Raw genomic sequence first — 19,394 nt, 5'->3', positions numbered from 1 at the left:
AGGGGCTGAGCTGTCGAGCATGGTTGCTTTGGTTTTTGAAAGGGCAAGTGCACCATGGCATTTTCTCCTTGGTTAAAGGAAAGGGGAAATTGAAACTGTAGGGAAAGTTTCTGTATCACGCCACCACTTTTTCATATGATATAAAATAATAGTATCTAAGAGACCTCAATGAGATATCCCTCTTTGTAAAAATGAGTGAAAAAGTGGTGGTAGGATACGGAAAGTTATCCAAAATGCCTACTGGAGCATTTCAATGGCACCAAGGTAATGACTATGGGCATGGAGGCAAGTTCGCCTTTGATGCCTCCGTGAGGTTTTTCTTCAATCATTTTGAAAAACGAACTCAAAAGGAAGAATGATAACCCAGTCGTCTTAAAAAATGCGCACAATATACACAATATAATCCAAATAAAGGATTACAACTCAGACCCGATACTTCACGTAATCAACGATTGCCTCAACGTCCCCTGGTCAATGCATTGGTGCCCTTGAAATGCTCCAGAAAAATTTGCAATTTCATCATAGGGTGCCCTTTACCAAGAAGAAAATGCCTTGGTGCCCTTGCCCTTTCAAAAACGAAGCATACAGCCCTGACAACTGCCTCTAGTTACCGGGCAACCTCGGTAGTCTAGTTGCTAGGAAACTGCTCTAGAATTGCAAGGGTCATGGGTTTGAATCCCACCCGAGTAATTTGCCTGATTTTTTACCCACAGATTTCAGGGGAAAGTACTGAATAAACAGTGCTAACACACATCGGTGTAAGGGTAAAAACCAAAGTTAAAACACACACCGACATTATTTTGTTCTTTCATACATAAATATTTATTACATTAACAAGTTAATACATACAAAGCATACATTTATAATTAATATTGGTAATGTTCTCTATTTTCTTGGTTTTTTTTATCATTTCTGGTTTTAGGCAATAACCAAGAATGGCAAATATGACTCAATTGCAGGTTATAACAAAAACATGGCAATAACAAAACTATCAATAATATGAGAATGAATGAAGTTTGAACGACAGAATAAACTTAATATTGCACTTATATTGTCAGATAGCAGCTTCAAAATTGGTCCAAAAACAACAAATGATTATAATAATCCTGGACAAAGTAGAAATTTCCAAGAAAATTGACTTTCCCAACGACCAAAAATGGCACTAAGTCCTTGGATTTACGTTCAATTTTGTACAAATTATTTCCAGAGAATTATTTAAAGGCGTACTGTTTCTAAAACTGTTATCTTAATATTATACTTTTTTTTTGTTTATGGGGAGGGTAAAAATCCTTCATACATATGGGAAATATTTGGGTAAATTTTACTTTCATATGATACAAGCTTGTCAGAGTAAGTGAAAATGAGAATATTTGGTTACAGTCCATTGTAGGTTTATCCTTTGCAAACTAAATACCAAGTAATGGCAGCCATTTTGAAAATTAAATTGCTTGTTGTTTTACCAAATTCCACATCAAAGGCACCATCCCTCACCTATCAACCATTTACTAAATGTTTTCTTTATCTTAAATGTTACCACTTAATATATTTGGAGGCTGTATATAGCTTTGCAATTCTCCAGACGTCAGTGCAGTTAAGATTTAATTTTGAATACCTCAAAATTGTGCTGCCTTGTCTACTAAAATAGTATACCTCATTTTTCAATTTGTCTATATATAGTTTCCAATTACATCAAGTCTTACTCCATAATAGAATAAAGCACAAAACTTTTTTTTTTACTACTGCATTAAATTGTCAAATGTCCCGCATGAACAGATCAACTTCTTAACTAATTCAAAGTTTTCAATAAATTAGTCATTCTTATTTCAATTTTCAGCATAAATACCAAGTATTGACTTAATGAACTACCAAACAACAAACTTTAAGAGCTTCTATTTGAAGCTCAATCAATGATTGTAAAATTCATACAGATTGTTTTTGGTCTCAAATAGTCAAGGTGGAGTTAATTACCGTAACAAATGTGTGCATTTAGATGTTTGGTTAACGCCGTTAGTTTTGATAAACCACAGTTCAATAACCCTGGTTTTACTTTTAATCAACCTTTACTTTCCAAACTAGTTTAATGAATGTGTGCATTATGACTAACACCCTTAGTTATGATAAACCCCAGTTTAATTAACAGGGTTTAACTGCAAGTCCACTTTTACTGATCTTACTTCATAACAATACAAGTTAAAATTTAACACCCTTAGTAATGATAAACCACAGTTTTCAACAGGGTTTTAATGTTAGTAAACTTTTACTGTTGTTACTTCTTAACTAGATTTCAGTAAATGTGTGCATGTTAAGTTTAACGCTTAAAGTTATGATTAACCACAATTATTGACAAAGTTTATAAATACAGACCTATTATCTAATGTTATGACATAATAATTTCTTGTCTATAGAGCCTAAGAATGACAGAAGCTCTCAGTTTCTATAAACTTTTCTCTCAAGCCTTCAGAGGCAAGTGCTCATGGGGGCTAGCGGAGCTACATCGTCCTTGAGCCTGCACGAAGGTTAACTCATAAATAGCTAAGGAAAGAGTACTGATTACTTATTTTCCTCGGTATTGGTCCTATGAATGGAAACTACATACCAAAACGGGCCATTCCAAAAAAAAAAAACTAAACAAAACAGATGGTTAGCACTATGGGTATTGCACAGTTATGAAATATAAATAAACAAAACTTGGTTAGCAGAAATGGGTACCCGCTAAAATGTTCATTTCTTGTGACAGGTACCCTGCAAATTATTGCTTACCAAATTATATGAGCAAGATTTTCTGCTGAGCAGCTTTCAGAAAAAATGGTCCTATGTGATAACAACCCTTTCAAGGACAAGTGATGCCCCTTTCACACAAGAGCAATTTAGCAAGGATCCCTTGCTAAATTATAGCAAGGTTGTGGGATTTATACAAATTGTATCTCGTGTGAAAGGACAACAGTTTTTGGAGTGTCCAAGGTTCCTTGTCAAAATCTTGTCAAACATTGCTATATTTTGTTTGAGGGCCGAACCTATGAGGAAATCTTCCGCTAGCTTAAGTTTTAACCAAAACATGCGAGGAAACATCGTGTGAAGGGAACCCAAGACTCATCTCTGGTTCTTGTCAGTAAATTGAATTAATTAAACAAGGACCATATTTAACAATCTTTGAATGTAATAGATGTTAAAATTGCATTGAGGATACAGAATTTTCATTTTGGTTTATTTACCCATATACACCGAGTTCTGAGAGAAAAAATCACAGGCATATTACTTGTATAAATATCTTTGGATGAACAACGATCCGTTTCCAGGAATGAAAAAATGTGAACAAATTTGGTTGGAATAGATAGTTCCCACATGACGTAAATCGGCCATCTTTACGGGCAATTTGGAACACATAGCCATGTGTTTTGCGCGAGAACGGCGTGCAGCACGCGCAGAATTCACAAAACTCGTTGCCTGATTGGTTAGTAAGCAGCGTGGTTGCGTTAATAAACTGAGCGCTTGACGCGCCTGCAAGCTTAAATGCAATTTGCCCGTAAAGATGGCGTCTATTGCAACTTATCTATAAGTTTGTCATTTTTCTAGTGAAGTGTTTTGGCCTCTCTACTTTAACACCTGACATATTATATTATATGAATACCAACAAAATAAAAAACATACAATAAAAACACTAAAATAAAACCTACAAGCTGTCTCATCGTTCCATCAAAAAAATACTTAAATATGCATTTATATATTTCTAAATATAGAGAACTAAACATCACTCTATGTGGGTTGATGATACGCCAGGTTTTTGCTTGACTGAACTCAACATGCTTTTGAGGAGTACATTGTACACCCATCAAAAATACTCGTGCAGAATCTGGCTGGGGCTGCAGCGAAAATGGACTGGTGCCTTTTATGTATTGATAACCAGTGCATTACTGGTATACAGGGGACCACAAAAAAATGGTCGCCTCCTGACATTTTTCTAAATCTTGCTTAATCGTTGTCCCAAAAAAAATGAGAAAAATTAATTTTTAAGAAAAGAGGAATGTTTATATCTTAAATCTGTGTTGCAATCCGAGGAATGACGATTTAGAAGTTATTTTTGTCTACCTTATTGTTTTAGTAACCATTACTACTGTTTATTTAATAAATAGTGGTTCATACCTCACTTGAATGCAAATATCAATGAGATTGAACTATCAATCATTCACCCCAACCCCAACCCCATTCATTCCTTAACCCCATAGTCTTTGGCAATAGGCCACAAGACCAGCCAATGTCTTCTTCCAAAACATTCCATGCCCGACACTTCAGGGCAACAACAATTGCCTCCATGCCCCCTGGCCATTGCCTCGGAGCCCCTTAATTATAATGTTCATATTTACACTCCCTTTGAGGTGCCCTTAAGGTCATCTTTAAGTGCCCTTACAAGTGCCAAGCATCAGTGCCCAAGTTCATGACTGTGCTTCACGCAGGGTTCTGTTATAATTGCACTATAACCAAAGCCCATAGGGTAGCGCTAAAGACTACAAAGAAACAGGCCTAAAGGCCTGGTCCCAGGGCAGCGATAACGAGAACGCTAACGATAACTACGCAAAGAAAATGCATTCCGTTGGTTGAATGAGCATGTGCGTATTCTGCGTGGAGCAATTCAACCAATACAATGCGTTCTCTTTGCGTCGTGATCGTTATCGTTCATGTTACCGCTGCAGTGTGACTCGGCCTTAACCCGGGGCAAAACATATGAAACACAGTGCCTAGCCGAGTTAGTTTACCAGCCAAATTAACAAGCAACATACCGCCATTGACTGGTCCCCTGTCAACAATTGCTTAGCACAAATATTTGGTACGGTACCACTGTCTACTTAATGGCCACCAGCAGAAGGTATGAACATACCTTTAAAATATGGGCTGTCATGCAATGAGGATGCAAAACATCTGATATGAATTTTTAACCGACGATCTTTAGAAAAAATGTTCCACCCCTTTGCCTTTCATGCGAGGTATGAGCCACTCAGCTTAAGTTTAGTTCAATTCTTATTTATCTTTACATACAATGAATACCACTTCATGACGATGACTTCTAGTAACTGCACATCAATGTAACTAGAGGACATTTTGAATACACAATACTTCAACATCGAGTTTACTTCAGTAGTGTAACAACAACAGTTTCCCCTAGAGTGTGTTTTGGCAAGCGTAACCAATAACTGTTTCGGTCACTGGCCAGTGGTTAACCGATGGCAAGTTCAACCGAAACAGTTATTGGTTACGACCACCAAAACGCACCCCTGGTCTTTCCCAAACCTCTGGCTACAGCTTTGGCTAACAGCCATACTGAAGCAACATCCAAATTCCAAAATGGCTGATAAGAGCTCCCCAAGCCGCAGCCGAAAGTTTGGAAAGAGGCCCCTTGATTTTTAAAGTAGTATTACTGAACACATTATTAGCTATACATGCAGGGGAGGGGGGCATTTATACATACAGTGTACTTCTTGGTATCTTTTTACACTCTCATACTTGGAATTACAACATTTGGGTTTGGTTTTTCTATAGTACAGTAAACCTTGTTATAAATTAGTGATATAACTTGGAAACTTCAGATGTCAACGAGGCCATATCCGAATTGGCGTCTACGGCTATGGCTGATGCTAAGGTTGCTGCTAAGGAATGACTATACTTCAACACATGTTGACACGGATATCAAGCCGTAGCTGTAGTCGCTAATTCCTACATGGCCTTGATCAACATTCCCAAAGCTATAATTAACAACATAAATTCTTATAATTTTTCTTGGTATACATTACCAAATATTCCTGCGTAGTGCGTAACCCGGACGTGCAATCATCACACTCTTCAATAGGTGAGGTTTGCAGTAGCACCATTAAATCTCTTTTAAGTAGTGTTGGTTCTGCCGGTCAACCACCAGTTCTTGGTGGTTGACTACAGTTATCAACCACCGGTTCTTTGATGTATAACGTTGTAGTTGAGCCCCCGTCTAATACAAACTGATCAAAACTGTTTTCAACCAATGGTTCTTCTCTGAACCAACACAACTTTTAACCCATACACCAATGTGTGTTAGCACTGTATACTCTGTATCCCCGAGTCCTGTGAAAAAATTATCACAGGCATATTACTCGGGTGGGATTCGAACCCACGACCCTTGCAATTCTAGAGCAGTGTCTTACCAACTAGACTACCGTGGTTGCCCGGTAGCTTAGAGGCAGTTCGAATCCTATGTTTTGGCAGCGGGTACATCTCTTCCAACTCAAAGAGATTTACACACGGTGCTACGGCAAACCTTACATGATTATAGTCCCACCATGCAAAGTTTCATCCAATGCTTATTAATTCTCTACTTGAATGAACTGCCAATGTTTCTACCAAATATTTTTGGTGCTGGCAAGATCATAAAAGCACATGTAGAGATTTTTTTTTAAAGTTACCTTCACGTGAAGATTCTTTGGAACTGGCTTTTATTATACCCATGGTATCTTTGTTTCTTTTTTTTTCTCCCATGCAGTTATTTCATAATTTAGATCATTATACACTCATTATATCTTCTCTACACAGAATCTCCCTGTAGTTGTTGTGTCTCCGAAACAGACGCACTACTGGCCTGCCCTCAAAAGATACTACACATGATTTGTCAAACTAGATTCACGGTAGTTCTACCGGTAGTTTCAAAATACCTATCACTTATTCATCGGGCCCCAATTTCATAAAGCCTGTCAGCGCAAAAACTTTCTAAGCACAGAATATTATTGCTTAGCAGAAACAGGTTAACAGCAAAATGCCCAACTCAATTTTTGCTTAGCAAAGAAAAACAGCTGTATGAAATTGAGCCCAGACCTCGAGTGTTTCAGTAGGAAATTTGTCAAATGTGAAAGGGACTCAAACTTCTTTACGGGCAAAACAAATCATGTGTTGAATCTTTTCTACACTATGGAAAACACCATTTCATAAGTACCTATCACTTGCATATAACAACAAGACTGTATCAACCTCGCTAGATAACATTATATAACTTTTATACATCTTGTTTAGACATCCTAATAATAAATTAAATTAAGTACTTGTTTGTTTAAATGTTTAAATCACATTGTAATCACATGAACACATATACATTTCTTTCCGTTGCACTTTTTTTAGAATTATTGTTAATATACAACATAATATGACCGTTTTACAATCTATATACAAATTCATCAACACATTATGAAACTATAACATTTAGTAAATACACTTTTTACAGTTTAGTACTTGGGGGGTTCAAGGGTACGTGACCTGACTAGGGGATCCGGGAGTGATGGCAGTAAGACTATCTCTGCAAATATTGCTGACTACAGAATGTGACGACTATGCGCTGAAGTGACTGTGTAGTGCTCTAACTGAGGAAGGGGGAGGATAAGGGTTAAGGAAAACAGGAAGGGGGTCGGGATCAAAGGTCAGACAGCGGGAAGGATACAAGTGAGATGGGGATTCAGAAGTGTAAAGAACTGCAACAGATTTCATGAAACTTTATGCAACTGCGTAAGTCCACTTGCGATAAACATTGAGCAAGTGGACTTATGCAGTTGCGTTAAGTTTTGTGAAATCGGCTGCAGGAGGAACAAAAATTCCAGGGGAGGTTGAAGGTGAGCCAGGTGAAACGAAGTAGTGAATAGATGATAAAGAAGAAAGGTTGGACAAGAAGAAGACTTGGGATGGAGGTAGTTTGAGGACTGGAGGGGTGGGTGGCGAGTAGTCAGGGCTCAAGTCTTTGTTGAGCACAAACACACAAACCTACAAGAGAAGAAAAACAATGGGAAATGATTAGCACAAAAATGTCTTAATAACAAAGATGTATCCAAACAAACTATACATTTATCATATTGTATTATTTGTTTCCAACGCTTCAAACTGTCTAAGCCTTTGACGGTTACATGGTTAACCGACCGATCATCCGATTACACAGTTACATTTTTACAGCGCTAATAAAACCGAACGAAAAATAAATCGAAGATTCCGCGAAACGCTGAACACAACGCGATCACACAAAACACAACGCACGATGACACAATACACAATGAGACTGTTTGAGCCACGACTAGTCGAGTAGTTAATTTTACTAGCCGCCTAGGCTTAGTTCTATTACACATCGTTTGAAATCCTTGACTGCTATTGACAGTTGGAAACAGATCAATAGTTGGAAACTTACTTGTCACTAGGTGCTGTATTTTTATTTTTCTTCTTTACTTGTTCTCAATCAGCGTCTGGACTCTGTACACTAACTCACGAGCCACTTTGAGTATTGCCTTGGCGTCATGCCTCTCTGCCATCTCTGAATTGGGAATAAAAATACTGAATTACCGTCTCTCGTGTACCAAAGGTAGTTAATACGATAAAAAGCAGAAAACATTAAAATGTCTATTCGAAACAACACCCTAAAGATAACAGGGCAAGTGACCCAGAAATACACAAAAAGACAAACTTATCACCTTTCTGTCCCTAACCAGATCAGGAACACATGTGATTTGAGGCATTGCATGGTGAGATATCAATGTACAATGTATCTTGTTTAGTATTCTGCTTCCCCTGAGTAGATTTTTGGGAACTTGGGAGACTTCTCAGTTCTAAAAAGAACCGCCTTCTTATTAACTACTACCATAAACTTCTATAATAATAATAATAATAATAATAATAATAATAATAATATTTTTAGTATTTAATTATTGTAAATCATGTGCAGTTTGGCCTGTGGGCCACGAAATGTGATTCCAATAAAATGAAAATGAAATGAAAAAAAGGCAGGAAATCCAAAACATTTTTTGCCAAACATCAACAAGAAATATTAATAACTCCTGTTTACCGTTGAAGAACTTGATGATGTCTGTGAAGTCCATGTTATTATCCAGAATGATATCTCTGTAGTATTCCACCAGCGCCAATGCAATGAAGAGTACAAAATCCCTGGAAGCACAGTGCTTGGCAGCCCAGATGGTCTCCCATACCACAAACGTGTCGTCATACACAAGCTCTGATAAAAAAAAACAGACAAGAATCTTGTGTAATTTGTTTTTTGCCCTTACACTGATGTGTATTAAGTATAGGATAATGCCCGAGGTGCGCGCCATTCGTGGGTAAGAATGGCCCGAGGGCGTGCAAAATAATGGAGCGATTTAACAATAGCATGACGTCACAGGTGTGGGTTAAGTATTGTATAATCAGTACTTTCCTGATTTCTGTAAGAAGAAAACCCCAGGCAAATCACTCGATTGGGATTTAAACTCATGACCTTTGCATTGCCATGAGTTCATTCAAACACAGTCTGATTTACGCTGAGGTGTATGAGTGGATGAGGTTGATGATGAGGTATTCTGGAGCATTGTTGTGTAGGACTTTGTTAACGATTAGGCAAAGGTTGTACTGAATTCTGGCAGCCAGTGGAAATTCTTAATAAAGGAGTAATATAATGCAGGTATATTTACTGGTGAGAGAGACTAGTCTGGCAGCAGTGTTTTGCAGGCGCTGCAGACAGATCATTTAGTTTCAAGACACTGGTCACTATTGGTAATTGTCAAAGCAACATATGCACAAAATAACAAACCTCTGATGAAATTTTGAACTCGATTTATCGACAAAGTTACGAGATAATCATGGAAGAAAAAACACCCTTGACACACGCAGTTGTGTGCTTTCAGATGCTTGATTTTGGGACCTCAAAATCTAAATCTGAGGTCTCGAAATCAAATTCGTGGAAAGTTACTTATTTCTAGAAAACTACGTTACTTCAGAGGGAGCCAATTCTCACACTGTTTTATACTGTCAACCTCTCCCCATTACTCATTACCAAGTAAGGTTTTAAGCTAATAATTATTTTGAGTAATTACCAATAGTGTCAACTGCCTTTAAACGATTTAGGACAACTTTTAAAAAACTTACCTCTTTTGAAGTCCAGTAAGAACCACCGATAGCAGAAATAGAAATGAGTGTAGTCACCGTTCTGATGCATCAACTCAAAGATCTCAGAGTCGAGAATCTAGGGATCATAATATCAAACAATCAAATTATCCCACAATGTTGTGACTGCGTTACAAGTCATTGAATGAAAGAAATAGAAGTGGAAATTATGTTATTTACATTACATAACTATGAATAAAAAAAAATTTAAAAAACATTTATTGTGCGCATTACACCATAAAATGTTCAAAAGCGCATTACAAAAATCTACAACAGCATAAGAATCATCACAATCAAGAAAAACAACAAAGAGTAAAAAATAACATAGTTACACATAAAATAACAAATTAGCCAAAAGCTAAACAGAATTAATCATGAAATTTGTATCTCTGATTAAGAAGAATGACATACATTTAACGGTATTGGTAACAATTGTATAAACAGTTTGCCGTAACGGCATGTGTATCTACTATGCTATGCAGATTTGTTCTTTGAGAACTTGCCATGCTTCGTAGTTTACTGTAAGCATGGAGAGTAGATTTCCGAAAGGGAGACTACTTTTGTTCTGAAAAGAACTGTCCTTCTTATTAAAGCCAGTGGACACTATTGGTAAATGTCAAAGACCAGTCTTCTCATTTGCTGTATCTCAACATATGCATACAATAACAAACCTGTGAAAATTTGAGCTCGATTGGTCGTCGGAGTTGCAAGATAACTATGAAAGAAAAAAACACCCTTGTCACACGAAGTTGTGTGCTTTCAGATGCTCGATTTCGAGACCTCAAATTCTAAACTTGAGGTCTCGAAATCAAATTCGTGGAAAATTACTTCTTTCTCGAAAACTACTCCACTTCAGAGAGAGCCGTTTCTCACAATGTTTTATACTACCCAGCTCTCCCCATTACTCGTTACCAAGTAAGGTTTTATGCTAATCATTATTTTGAGTAATTACCAATAGTGTCCACTGCCTTTAAATACTACCTAATTACTACCTAATTGTGTGTTACCTTTCTGATTATGAAATCGAGGAGCGGTAAAAAGAAAGTACCGAGTACAGTAGACCTGACTAAACCTATAGAGAGAAGACTATTATGAAAGGTTCACTTTACAAACACGAGGAAAACCAATTATACAAGGACACCTGTGTAATTAAATGTTAAGTATCAGTATCGGTAATGAAGCCAAAGGACCCTTAATGAGCACTGTAACCCATAAGCAAAATATATACAAGCAAAATATAAAAGACAAGAAATGAGGAAGAAATGTCAGTTATGTGGACAGCATAGAAACAAAATACAATAAAGTAGCAATTAAAAACAATATCCACAATGCAATTCAAAGATAAAAGATTTAAAGATTCACAATATTTGTCATGACAAAAAAAATGATTTTTTTTGTTCCCCCTGTGTACAAGGAGAATTAATAAAAGAAATGGGCATATAAAAACACAAATTAAAAATGACAAAATTACGCATGAATATACAACACATTTAAAATGCCCCAAATTATCTTGACCATCTACTGTTAAAAAAGTAGCACTAGGCAAAAAAGGAATCCTTAAACCTGTTGGTCTTTAGACACAGTTGTCAGACCCTGCCTGAGTGCTTCTGAGTAATTTGAGGGTTAAAACAAATAAATAAGCTCCGGTCTGTGATTATTGCAATGAGGGTAACAGATGTGAAAGGCAGGGGAGAAACGACTGAGCCAATGTCTGAAAGGACAACAAAAACCCATGCACAAGGCTCTGATCTGAGATGGGAATCGAACCAGTCGCTGAGTTCATTTAACTTTTTGCAAGATAATCTTGCATTACATAACATTTGCAATAAATAATGCGCACGTGGACTTATGCAGTACATAAAGTTTTGTAAAATGCAGGGCGAAATACCTCAACTTTAATGAGCCCAATCCCCAAATGGAGTCAAGCACCTACTCAGGCATAGTATTTGATCCCTGGAAAAAGCGGGAATATTTTACCAAGTACAAGGCCTGACCTACTCATACAAATGGTGTAAGCTCTAATAGATTTTTCAGGCTATTTAAAGGAACACGTTGCCTTGGATCGGACGAGTTGGTCAAAACAAAAGCATTTGTAACCGTTTTTTATAAAATGCATATGGTTGGAAAGATGTTTTAAAAGTAGAATACAATGATCCACACAAGTTTGCCTCGAAATTGCGTGGTTTTCCTTCTACTGTGCGAACTAACATGGTCCGCCATTTATGGGAGTCAAAATTTTGACCCCCATAAATGGCCGACGTGTTAGTCGACAAGGTTAAAGGAAAACCACGCAATTTCGAGGCATGTTTGTGTGGATCATTGTATTCTACTTTTACAACATCTTTCTACCCATATGCATTTTATAAAAAACGGTTACAAACGCTTTTCAAAGACCAACTCGACCGATCAAAGGCAACGTGTTCCTTTAAGCACAGTTATTCAGATTTTTCCAAAGACAAAAAAATCGGAAATCTGACTCAAGAAAGAGGAATCATGCCTGCACCTACCTGTATGAGCGACCTCATGTTTGCAAAGTGTGTATCCATTGCCCCACCGTGGGGGAAGTTCTTACTCATCCTCTTCATCAACTCACAGAAACAGCTGTACGTCTTCGCTTCTAGAAAAGTGACAAATCACAAAACAAGTTTTCAGACTTGCAAACGAGAAAGTGGAGTAAAAGACCAGGCCACAGCTACATGTAGGGTTTCAGAAATAAGTAGATTTGATGAGGCACTCAACATCTTTGGTAATTGTCAAAGACCAGTGTTCTCACTTGATGTATCCAAACATATGCATAAAATAACAAATCGTTGAAAACTTGGACTCAATTGGTCATCAAAGTTGCAAGAGAATACTGAAAGAGAAAGACACTTGTTACACAAGTTGTGTGCTTTCACATGTCTAATAAAAGGCTTCAGGCCTGAAGTCATTTAATACTTGGGTGAGAAATTACTTCTTTCTCAAGAACTACATTACTTCAGAGGGAGCTGTTTCTCACAAACTTTATACCATCAACAGCTCTATTGCTTGTTACCAAGAAAGTTTTGAGTAATTTTGAGGAACTACCAAAAGCGTCCAGTGCCTTTAAACGAGAGCATGCAGATATTTTAAAGTTGGGATATAAAGGACGAAGGGACAAGACCTCACCATCGTCAATAATGACCAGCAGCGGTGCCACCAGATCGCACATTCCCTGTACGTATCCAACATCCAGATGCTCCCAGACGTAGCTGCACATGATATTCCGCAGCTTCTCCAGGTTGGTGTCGTTGAAGTAGTGATAGTTACGATCGCAGCGCTGGACATCCTTATCCACACGGTGTAGATTCAGACTGAATGTATCCAACAGCTCCGTCTGGTTTCAAAAAAAGAGACAAATATAGAATAAGCTGTTTGCAAATGGGGCCAAAGCTCATGGCGCTGCTTAAGCAAGGAAATATTGCTTAATAACAACTCTCTGCTTAGCAGTAATGAGCAGGATACCAATCACAAATTGTATACATGACAAGGTAATTTGGCTGGTAACTTTATTCTGGTAAGACAACCAAAAGGGCCTATGGTTTTAATAATGCCCCAAAATGGTTCATGATGCCCCAAAGCGCAATTGTGAAAACAGCATCTGGTGGCCGAACCCCACACAGTAAAGGCATGGTGTCTAGCCCCTCCTTCCCCTCACGCCAAGCATCAACCTATAACTTGGAGAACACTGAATCCATACATACTGTACAAGGTATAGACCTTTTCCATTGTTGATAAACAAATCCAGCTGCTTGGCATGGATGATCGAATGATAGCAAAACATTTAATCGTGTTAACCAAATTCAACAAATTTTGCAAACTTTCAATTAAATAAAGTATCTCCCATGATTGGTTGCTTTGTTTCCTAAATTCAATTATGCCTTTTTCCAGTCGGCAAAAACTTGGGCTGTGACCTTGCGATAGATAGGTCTATAAAGCAGGACCTATGAAAGCTGTCTTACCGTGTACACTCCTCCATTAGACGAAGCCGGAGATACAACCATCCCCTCTGCCGTCAGATGACTATTCAGCGTGCTAGAGATAATATCCTTCTTCATCGTGTCCTCATGTTTACTCTCATCGACACCAGATGCCTCGTCACCATTGCACAGTTCCACTCTCACCCCACCAGCGTCCTCAGCCTCCTGGTCGCCTTCCTGCCCAACGTCTGTCTCGCTGCACGTCGTGCTCCGATGCTTCAGTCCATCCCTCGACTGAACGCTGGAGGAGCTAGCGATACTCGCTCCCATCCCTTCGTCCGTCGAGGTGTCACTCTGTTTGTGTTTCAGCGACGAGTGTGACCCAACCGTCTCCTTGTCGGGACTCTGGCACTCGATGACAACGTAGTCCTCCCGCTTTATTATCTCCCTCTGCTCCTGAGACATGTCCTCCGTGCTCGACCGCACCTCGCCCGCTTCTAAATACTCATCGTTGTCTTCTTCCAGCTCGAAGACCTCGCTGTCGAGACTTGGGTCGTGACCTTGCAGGGGGATCTGTCCCTCCGAGCTGTTCTCCGATGAGAGTTTTGCGGCTTGGTTGTCTCTGTCTCGTTGTTTGATGATGGCCTCGACAGCCATCCACTCAGCAACGATCTGCTCATAGGTCATACGTGTGTTTGCGTCGACTGATCTTCGCTCATCTTCTGTTGCTCCGAACTTGTAATGTCCCAACATGTATGGCCACACCTAAAAAGAAAAAGGACATGTTATTAGCATCAATGTTTTAATTGCTTGTTTGAGACTTCAAGGTTTTATAATTATTGTAAATGGAAAAATAAAAAATAAATTACCAAATTAAAACAAATAAAGTTAATTCTGTAAAATTTGTGTCAGTTGAATAATTCCAGCATCTTCAAACTCTGCCCGACAAAATTCAGATTTGGTTGAAACAGCTAAAAAAAACAGATGAATTACTTAATATATTTCGTGGAATGAAGTGGAATCTGAAAAAGTTGTGTCAACTTATTAATTGCAGAATCTTGAAACTCCGCTTGACCAAACTCGAATACGATTGAAACAGCTACGTCATTACGGCACAACCAAACCAATTACAAAAACCTTAGAAAAAACTTTCTGGCCAGAGTAGCCAAACTATTCGCTTGTAGCCTAAAGCACATGCCTCTAATCACACACCCGTTTGAGGTGTGGAGTGACAAATTGTTCTCACCTCTTTTCTGATGTTATGAGCCACTCCTCCAAAGTAAACCAACTGCATCACCTCATCTTCATTAACCTCCTACAATAATAAAAGAACAAAAATAAAACCACTTCAGTTTCAACACAATTGGATCTTTACAAAGTACATGTACTGTATTTAGAAGGTTAGTGTAATCTAGAGGGCGCTGTTTGGTGGTGACCACCACTGGCTTTTTTGTGCTCCGTCATGTTTTTATTTTATTAATTTATTTGTTATACAGTGTTTCAACAGGCTGGCTTTGCTCTACAAACATGGGCCTCAACATCCCTCATTCTAAACACACTTCGGAGACCATTCTTTTACATATGCTGGACCATCTCTTGGGAACGTTCTTCCACTGAACCCATTATCATAGACAATAAACCAATGTTTTTTATGAGAGAGAATGTTGTTGCTAGCTTGGCGTTTATAACACCTAGTGGGACTTTGCCGAGTTCCCTTCAAGGGAAGATCATCTAAACAAACAGAATAACAAACTGACAAACAAACAAGCAACCCTCAATGGACGCATCCTTTTTTCCCCATTTTTGTTTAAAACGGGAAAAAAGAAAAGAATATGTTTTAACGATCTCAGACGAAAAACGAGTCAAGTTTGAAAAAAAAAAAAAACGGTTGTCTTTAAAAATGTGTCAGCCAGCCATTTTGTAAAAAAAAAAAAAAAAAAAAAAAAAATAGGCAGATCGATAAACATGTTTTTTTTTATTTGGCCTTATGACTCACCTTTCCAGCCTCCATGAACGATGCCCATTTCTCGGCAGTCAGGCTCTCTGATGCATCCAAACCAATCACGTTAGCGTCCACCAAACCGGATAAATGAGTACGTACCGTGCGCAGATGTCGACAGTGGGCTAGCCCTATGGTACAGGCAAATAAAAAGTCACGATAAGAAACACAATTAAGAGTTCCATTCCCTGAATAATGAAACACAGAAAATTAGTGGATATGTCATCGTGATAAAAGGGAAGAATTGACAATAGTGAAAATTCCTGAAAATGGAGCGGTGACCAATGGAAACTGGTCCCTCTATGTGAAAACTCTTCCTATACACAGATCTGACACACGATGTATAATAATAATAACAGTTTGGGGGGCTAATCATCCTTACTCGCAGCTAAGAGCTGAATTGCGAAGGACGCGGCTACAGCGTGTTCGAGAAGCAGGCATACAAAGGCGCTTTTGGCTGCCAGCCACATCAACCTATTACGACCACGGAGCACAGCCAAGATCGAAAGTGTTTGATTTTTCCCGAGGGAGGAAAACCGGATAGTCTGGAAAACCCTCGTGTCACAGCAGAGAACCAACGCACAACTCAACTCACATATGGCCCGGCCGGGAATCAAACCGGGGTCACCTTGGTGAGAGGCGAGCGCTTTTCGCACAAGTCAACCATGCCACCCTAAATGTATGCAATAAAATAAACAATATGGCCCTTTCGTGGCAAACAGCCTAATGCAACATTTTTGGGGAAAACGAGCAACTACTGAAATAAAACGGGATGAAAGTGTAAAAGAGGTTGAGATAGGACATGTTCACATCCATACCTAGTATACCTTTGACACTTTGAAATGGCAAAAGAGCTCTCACAAATTCCCAGAAATGATCTTATATATAGACAATATATAAAATTAAAAAATTGGGAGTTGGAATGAATAAGACCAGTCACATTTATGGTAGACTTACATCCATAGAATGCTCTTGATATGATCTGTTTCTTCATAGTATCACACAGCAACTTGATTGATGACCTGCAAACAAATAACAATTAAATTACTCAGGCTTGGGCCCTTGGTAAAAGTAGGGAAACTTGTACAAGAGCAGACTAAAATGTGGTGCGTTTTTGCGGTCGTGACCAATCATTGTTTTGGTTGAATTGGCCAGTGGTTGATCACTAGGCGATAACCGAAACAGTTATTGGTTAGAGCCGCAAAAAACAGTTTATTTATCAGCATCAGCCATGCAAAAACTCTCCCACTGATTAGTTATCAAATACCCTAACACACAGTCTCGCGATTGTAGGCTAATGACGGATTTTAATATACAAGGGTGCGCTATTTCAGACATAATGTATTGGCTATCGGGTAGTTTAAAATCCAAGATCACAGACTTGGAACCAAGTCTTAAACTATACAAGCAAAATACCTATTTCTAAGTCCCAATGTAGTAAGGTTTTAACAGAATTTTCTGACTGTTTAATGACAATTTTCATGTTATAATTCAGAGGTTTACAGACTCCTTAAGTCACACGCCTGAAAAAAAAAAAATGTCTCCATTTTAAAAAGGAAAGGTTGGTACTGTAAAAAATTGAAACTGACCTTGAAGTAGCGGCAACAATTGCTGGTATTTCAGTATTCGGTGAGGAAGGAGAGTAGATACGAGACGTTGTGGCCGTAGGGCTTGATAAGACCTCATGTTGCCGGATCAGCGTGTGTCTCGGACCGCTGTCTCTTAACATCCAAGGAAAACCTCCTGACTTTCCCTTCTTGGGGTCAATCATGTCTTCTGGAACTGGCGGAATAAAAAAAATAAAAAAAATATAATAAATCAATGTTAAATCTTAGGCACACGCTGTCGTTTGAGCGAACACCCTCGGAGAGAGGTCAAAAGAAACTTGCTCATTGGCCTGTTGTGTGCGATGCACGTACATGACATAACATCATTTTTGTTCATAACTTACACACAGTCACCAATTGTTTATTTTTCTGAAAATACATTTCCTCTAATTTGTTCAGAGAAAATAAATCTTTCTATTAATTTGTAGTTTTTGTACTTTTGTTGAATTCAACTTGTCCCCGCCATCTTGGTATAATATGCCTGCAGCCGGCAACTACATGTACGTGTACATGTACAATGTATGTCATGACAACCTGGCAGCCAACATCCACCTTGAACACCCAGCAGGGCGGATATGTGCGCATCACAAATCATTATTATTATTATTATTTATTCATAAATACCCCAGACACGTTAGCTATTCCTATTGGTGGAGAGCGTGTCACGTGGGGGTGTTTAAACGGTTGATAATGATTAGCTGGAGCTGTTTATAACCGGTTGTATTTAGATACATTTGTGCAGGTTAGCCCACAACCTAGTTCCCAGGGGTGATTGATCTCGCTGAGTCATTTTAGCCCATGGATACGAGGATGGATTACGCACACGAATACATACCTGCAACTGTCTCATAAAAATGCACCACGCTAGACGTCAAATAATTTTTTACAGAGTTTCCTACTTTATTACGTCTTTTACTGAAATGGCATTTATGAATGGCAATAAAACATGTATTGACTCGTTCTTAATTGGCCGTTTAAAACCTTGCAGGGTTGTGGCCGTGTGATAAAGGCCCGAGCAGAAGGCGATGGCCTTTATCGCACGGCCACGACCCTGCCGGTTTTAAACACCAGATTAAAAACTCGTCGCTACCCTTTTATTCCCTTATTTATCCACCAGAGAACTGCTCCATGCTGGTGTTGCGGTGGCTGACATCGACAGGAACAGACACTAGTAAGAGTGGTGGCTAATCGAACGCTCTCATGTAACTTTACTAACATGTGTAAGCTAATAAAAGATGATTTTCTTTTTCACTCACCATACTCCTGCTTGAATGCCTTGATAATCCTGAACACATAATCCGTGGCTTCCTCTCCCTCGAAGATCTGCGTGCCTTCCTTTGAAGTTGAGCTGAGCGGTGACGTCTTACGGCGCAGTTTGGGCAACACCTTCCCCTTACCCCTCTGAGACCATAAAGGAGGATCAAGCTGCCCCCTGGGGAGGAGACCGTTCTCAAGGCAGGTCAAGAAGGCCAGGAGGTGGCCGCCTTTGGGGAAGTGGATGGGGGGATACTGCACGCCATCCTGGCCGACTAGGACCAGTGTTCCACCACTGTCAGCTGTGGAAGACAAACGTGAGAGATTTCCTCTCATTTTAATTATTTGAATCTTTTATTTCAAGAAATTTACTTTTTCTATCCAACAGAGGTTCATCATAACAATAACAAAGTAAGAGGATGAGAATAAACTATAAATAATAGTAAACTTGCGGGTACAACTATGTTATCAAACTCTTTAGGGAGTGTTGGCTCTGAAAAAAGCTGGTATGGTGTAGACTGTTCGAAGACGAGCACAGTATACTGTTCGAAATGTTGAACAGTATAAAATGTAAAAGAAAATACTATTATTTATAGTTCATTCTCATTCAAAGATGCATGTTTGTTTTAAGAATGTATATTTGGAAATTAACAAACAAACAAACAAACACACAAA

General features: G+C 38.7%; 1 protein-coding gene across 2 annotated transcripts in view; it reads right to left on the bottom strand.

Annotated features, from left to right (window-relative positions):
* Positions 1-3,327: 3,327 nt before the first annotated feature.
* LOC139938290 (small G protein signaling modulator 1-like) overlaps positions 3,328-19,394 on the bottom strand; it is a 55,364-nt gene continuing 39,297 nt past the window's right edge. For both annotated transcript variants that reach the window (XM_071933706.1, XM_071933707.1), the window contains 12 exons: positions 18,722-19,021; positions 17,448-17,640; positions 16,816-16,880; positions 15,856-15,989; positions 15,106-15,174; positions 13,902-14,624; positions 13,069-13,276; positions 12,429-12,538; positions 9,904-10,000; positions 8,831-8,998; positions 8,180-8,302; positions 3,328-7,764 (listed from right to left, as the gene is read on the bottom strand). In XM_071933706.1, the coding sequence (XP_071789807.1) occupies positions 8,214-8,302; positions 8,831-8,998; positions 9,904-10,000; positions 12,429-12,538; positions 13,069-13,276; positions 13,902-14,624; positions 15,106-15,174; positions 15,856-15,989; positions 16,816-16,880; positions 17,448-17,640; positions 18,722-19,021 (2,156 nt within the window). In that variant the 3' untranslated portion in view covers positions 3,328-7,764; positions 8,180-8,213. The remainder of the gene's footprint in view (positions 7,765-8,179; positions 8,303-8,830; positions 8,999-9,903; positions 10,001-12,428; positions 12,539-13,068; positions 13,277-13,901; positions 14,625-15,105; positions 15,175-15,855; positions 15,990-16,815; positions 16,881-17,447; positions 17,641-18,721; positions 19,022-19,394) is intronic.

The sequence above is a fragment of the Asterias amurensis genome, chromosome 6, assembly GCF_032118995.1.
Source record: "Asterias amurensis chromosome 6, ASM3211899v1".
Taxonomy (NCBI): Eukaryota; Metazoa; Echinodermata; class Asteroidea; order Forcipulatida; family Asteriidae; genus Asterias; species Asterias amurensis.
This window is presented reverse-complemented; position numbering and strand designations above follow the sequence as displayed.